The 3,271-nt window shown below is 36.7% G+C and overlaps 1 protein-coding gene across 2 annotated transcripts; it reads right to left on the reverse strand.

The window, feature by feature from the left end:
* Positions 1-298: 298 nt before the first annotated feature.
* Positions 299-2,881, reverse strand: LOC110868270 (F-box protein At5g07610-like). 2 transcript variants are annotated; one of them, XM_022117397.2, is made up of 3 exons: positions 1,742-2,881; positions 1,291-1,392; positions 299-427 (listed from the first exon to the last, which is right to left on the reverse strand). In XM_022117397.2, the coding sequence occupies exons 1-2, from the start codon at positions 2,335-2,337 to the stop codon at positions 1,305-1,307; spliced, it is 684 nt and encodes a 227-aa protein (XP_021973089.1). In that variant the 5' UTR covers positions 2,338-2,881; the 3' UTR covers positions 299-427; positions 1,291-1,304. The 2 variants fall into 2 exon arrangements, with proteins under 2 accessions (XP_021973089.1, XP_021973090.1); XM_022117398.2 differs by having other exon boundaries at positions 1,291-1,395; positions 1,745-2,879.
* Positions 2,882-3,271: the final 390 nt, after the last annotated feature.

Consider the following 3,271-nt stretch of genomic DNA (forward strand, 5'->3'; position numbering starts at 1 on the left):
CACCCATTATATATCTGCTCTACATTTAAGGAAGAGCTGAAAGTCATTCGAAAAGAAGAAACTTGTATAATATTTTTTGTATTATGATGCATAAGGGTGTGATAACAAAGGGAACATCACAACAAACCTGATTTGTAACTTGAAATAGAAGTGCTTGTTTAGGGGGAAAAGCAGTTTAGATGAGAGGGATTAAATGTGAATATATGATTAAAACAAAATTATGCCAAACTGCTATAAGTCCCAAAAAACAAAACTCCATTTGATTTTGAGTCACTTCAAAATCGGCATACATATTATGTTGGAAGAAAAAACTGATAGCTAGATTTAAGCTATATGAAACAATACCACAGGATGTTCAAAACCAGCATATGGTAAAAAAATGTATGTTTGAAACAAGACAGGAAATCAAAATCATACATAATAATAACTAGAATTACGACCCGCCGCAATGCGGCGGGGATTCTTTAGTTATAACTAAGTCGATTTAGGATGCGCACGTTATGTTGAACCTTTCAAACGGGAAAAAATAGACGATGTAAAAACGTTCACCCACACACGTACGTTGCGTCGTGTTAACTCGCAAAATTTAGAACGAAACGTAAAAGCGTTAAACCAAAGACGCACGTTTCGATGTGTTTAGTCACAAAATTTAGAACGAAGCATAAAGCGAAAAATTTGCGGAAAATGAAAATTATAAAGGGCCAAAGTTGAAAGTAAAAAAGGTTGTGAGCATAGATTGCAAAAGATAAAAAGTTTTATGTTAAAAGTAAAAACACAAATAGTTTTGCGTTAAAGGTAATTTATGAAATACATTTGAGTGAAAAGTAAAAAAATCAAATTTTTTTTAAAAACCCTCAAAGCCAAGGTTACAACAACCATATGCATAACCATTTTTTCTTTGAAAAACTCCCAAAGCCAAGACTACAACACATCAGTAAAAAAAATCAAAGTGGTTAAATCGCAAAAGATGGAAACTTTTGAATTAGAAGTGAAAAATCAAATTAATCAAAGGGGTTAAATTGTATAAGATGAAAACTTTTGAATTAGAAGTGAAAATTCAAATTAATGAAAGGGGTTAAATTAACAAAGATTAAAACTATAAACTTAAATTGTCAAGATTAAAACTTTAAGGTTAAAAATGAAACAAAGATTAAAACTTTAAACTTAAATTGTCAAAGTTTAAAACTTTAGGGTCAAAAAGAAAATTTTCAATTTTTTTTTGAAAAGCTCCCAAAGCCAATTGTACAACTCCCATATGCATAAGTTAGTTGCTTTTTAATAAGGTTATAATTTACCTTATTTACTCAAACACCAACAAGAGACGGGGTGAAGAGAAAGCTATCAAATTGACATCGTGTCTGATGAAGTCGAGTCTGGGTCAAGTCACAGAGTTGAGGGTGTCCGGGGCACCCTCGGTGACCCCCTTAGGTGACTCCATTCACCTATTAGGTGAGCATTGCCAACACTTAGGTGAGTTAGAGAGAGAGTAGAGAGAGAGGGTGAAATAGGTGGGGAGTTGCCGAAGAGAGGGGAGGAGAGAGGGAGGAGAGAGGGAGATCTTGACCAATCAATGCTTTTCTTCTTTTTTTTTTTTTTTTTTTAAACCAATTCACCTAAGAGGGGAGTGCCGCCATCAAAAAGGGGTATTAGGGGAGTGTTAGAGGGGAGTTGACGTGACATTTTATGGTTGGTTATGTGTAAGAGGGGGGACTCACCTAAGAGGTGAGCACCCCTTACACCCTGATGGAAAGTGTTTGAGCGGATATTGTATTGTATAATAAGCATAGACGACAAGTTGTCTTCCAGCACAAGAAACGAATCCTCCTCTCTTTCCCCGAGCACAAGTGCTAGTACATTGAAATAAGGTCCGAGGAAACTTCCAGCAGATTGAAGATTAACATGGTACCTGAGAGACCACCCAGAAGAGTAAGAGTTGTTCTTCATCTCATAAACATTCATTTGAAGAGGCGGCTCCGGCTCATGGAGCATCTTAACAAGGAGCAAGCAACCGCGTGACACAAATAACTTATCACGAGTATAATACCTTATGCTTGGGTCCTCTTCTACTTGTAATATATTCTCTTCTTCATCATCTAACTCTAAGCTCAAATGATATACACCAATACGCGACAGCCAATGAATCGCACCATGCCAGTAAACCACCCCCGAATCAAACGTCACAAAAGATGATAGACTAAGATTAGTCTGAGCTGCACGAGAGTTCCAGTTGCCTGTTTCTGAGGAATAAATCTCTACATGAACCACTCCACCGGGCCATTGGCCAGGATATATGATTTTGTAGTGTGGTGAGACTGTAGGATCAAAAGCTAATCCCATATATGTAATAAGTCCATTTGGTTTCCAACTAGGGGGCGGTGGAAGCAACGTTTATGGTCGGATTGTAAACATATAACTTATCAGCAGGCTTGTGGTCAAGACACAGGAGGAGGCCGTTACATGATTGCAAAACCTCGAGATTATCCGCGTTAAAAGGGAAGCTTATTGAAATTAAAGGACGTTGTATACTTGTCAATGGCACATAATCAAACACAGAGAAAGCATGGCGTAACAAAAAGCAAGGATGATCGGCCTTACTGCGGAGCAAGTTGAAACTAGGACCCGTGATGAGATGTAACCATCGTTTGCACACCGATTTTGACAGGCGTAAGGAGCCCAGAGGTAAGCCGGCTAAGATTTTACTCAGAAGATCTTCGATGGAGCAGACTCTATGTGCAGACGTCGTGCAGATTTCTTCCTCCATTTTAGGTAGGGTTTATTTACCTGTTTATCAATCGGAATCCCTACAAAGCACCCTACAAACGAACGAACGAACGAACGAGTCTGATTCAACTCAATTTTTTGGTTTCGATTTAAACCCTAGCAAGAGATATATATTTGGGACAATATAAATCAACTTTTCCTGGTTTTTATGTCGATGTGCCATGTTTGGATATCAGCTAATTTTACCGACTTAGGCTGGAGCGTGTGGTAAGGGTTTTAACACGCCACTTCATATATAGGGTTTTAAAGTCTCTTCCTTTAACGTGCATGCAATGGTTTAAAGCGTCCATTATCATTACCTAATTATTTTTTTATTTATATATTTTATTTTTAAAATTTTATGCCAATTTTAATAACTAGAAAATTAAAAAAAAAACATAATTTCATTAAAATAAAAGAAAACATTACAAAGCCCTAAAAAATGCAAAGTTAAAAAAACAAAGTACTAGAAAATAAAAACTACATATATTTCGCTCGAATTTGTGCCTTA

This window comes from Helianthus annuus, chromosome 7 (genome assembly GCF_002127325.2).
Source record: "Helianthus annuus cultivar XRQ/B chromosome 7, HanXRQr2.0-SUNRISE, whole genome shotgun sequence".
NCBI classification, from domain to species: domain Eukaryota; kingdom Viridiplantae; phylum Streptophyta; class Magnoliopsida; order Asterales; family Asteraceae; genus Helianthus; species Helianthus annuus.

Coding starts and splice junctions, on each gene's coding strand:
- LOC110868270 (XM_022117397.2), bottom strand. CDS start 2,337: ATGGGATTAGCTTTTGATCCTACAGTCTCACCACACTACAAAATCATA. Junction 1,393..1,741: donor CGCTCAAACACTTTCCATCA/GGGTGTAAGGGG, acceptor CGGACACCCTCA/ACTCTGTGACTTGACCCAGA.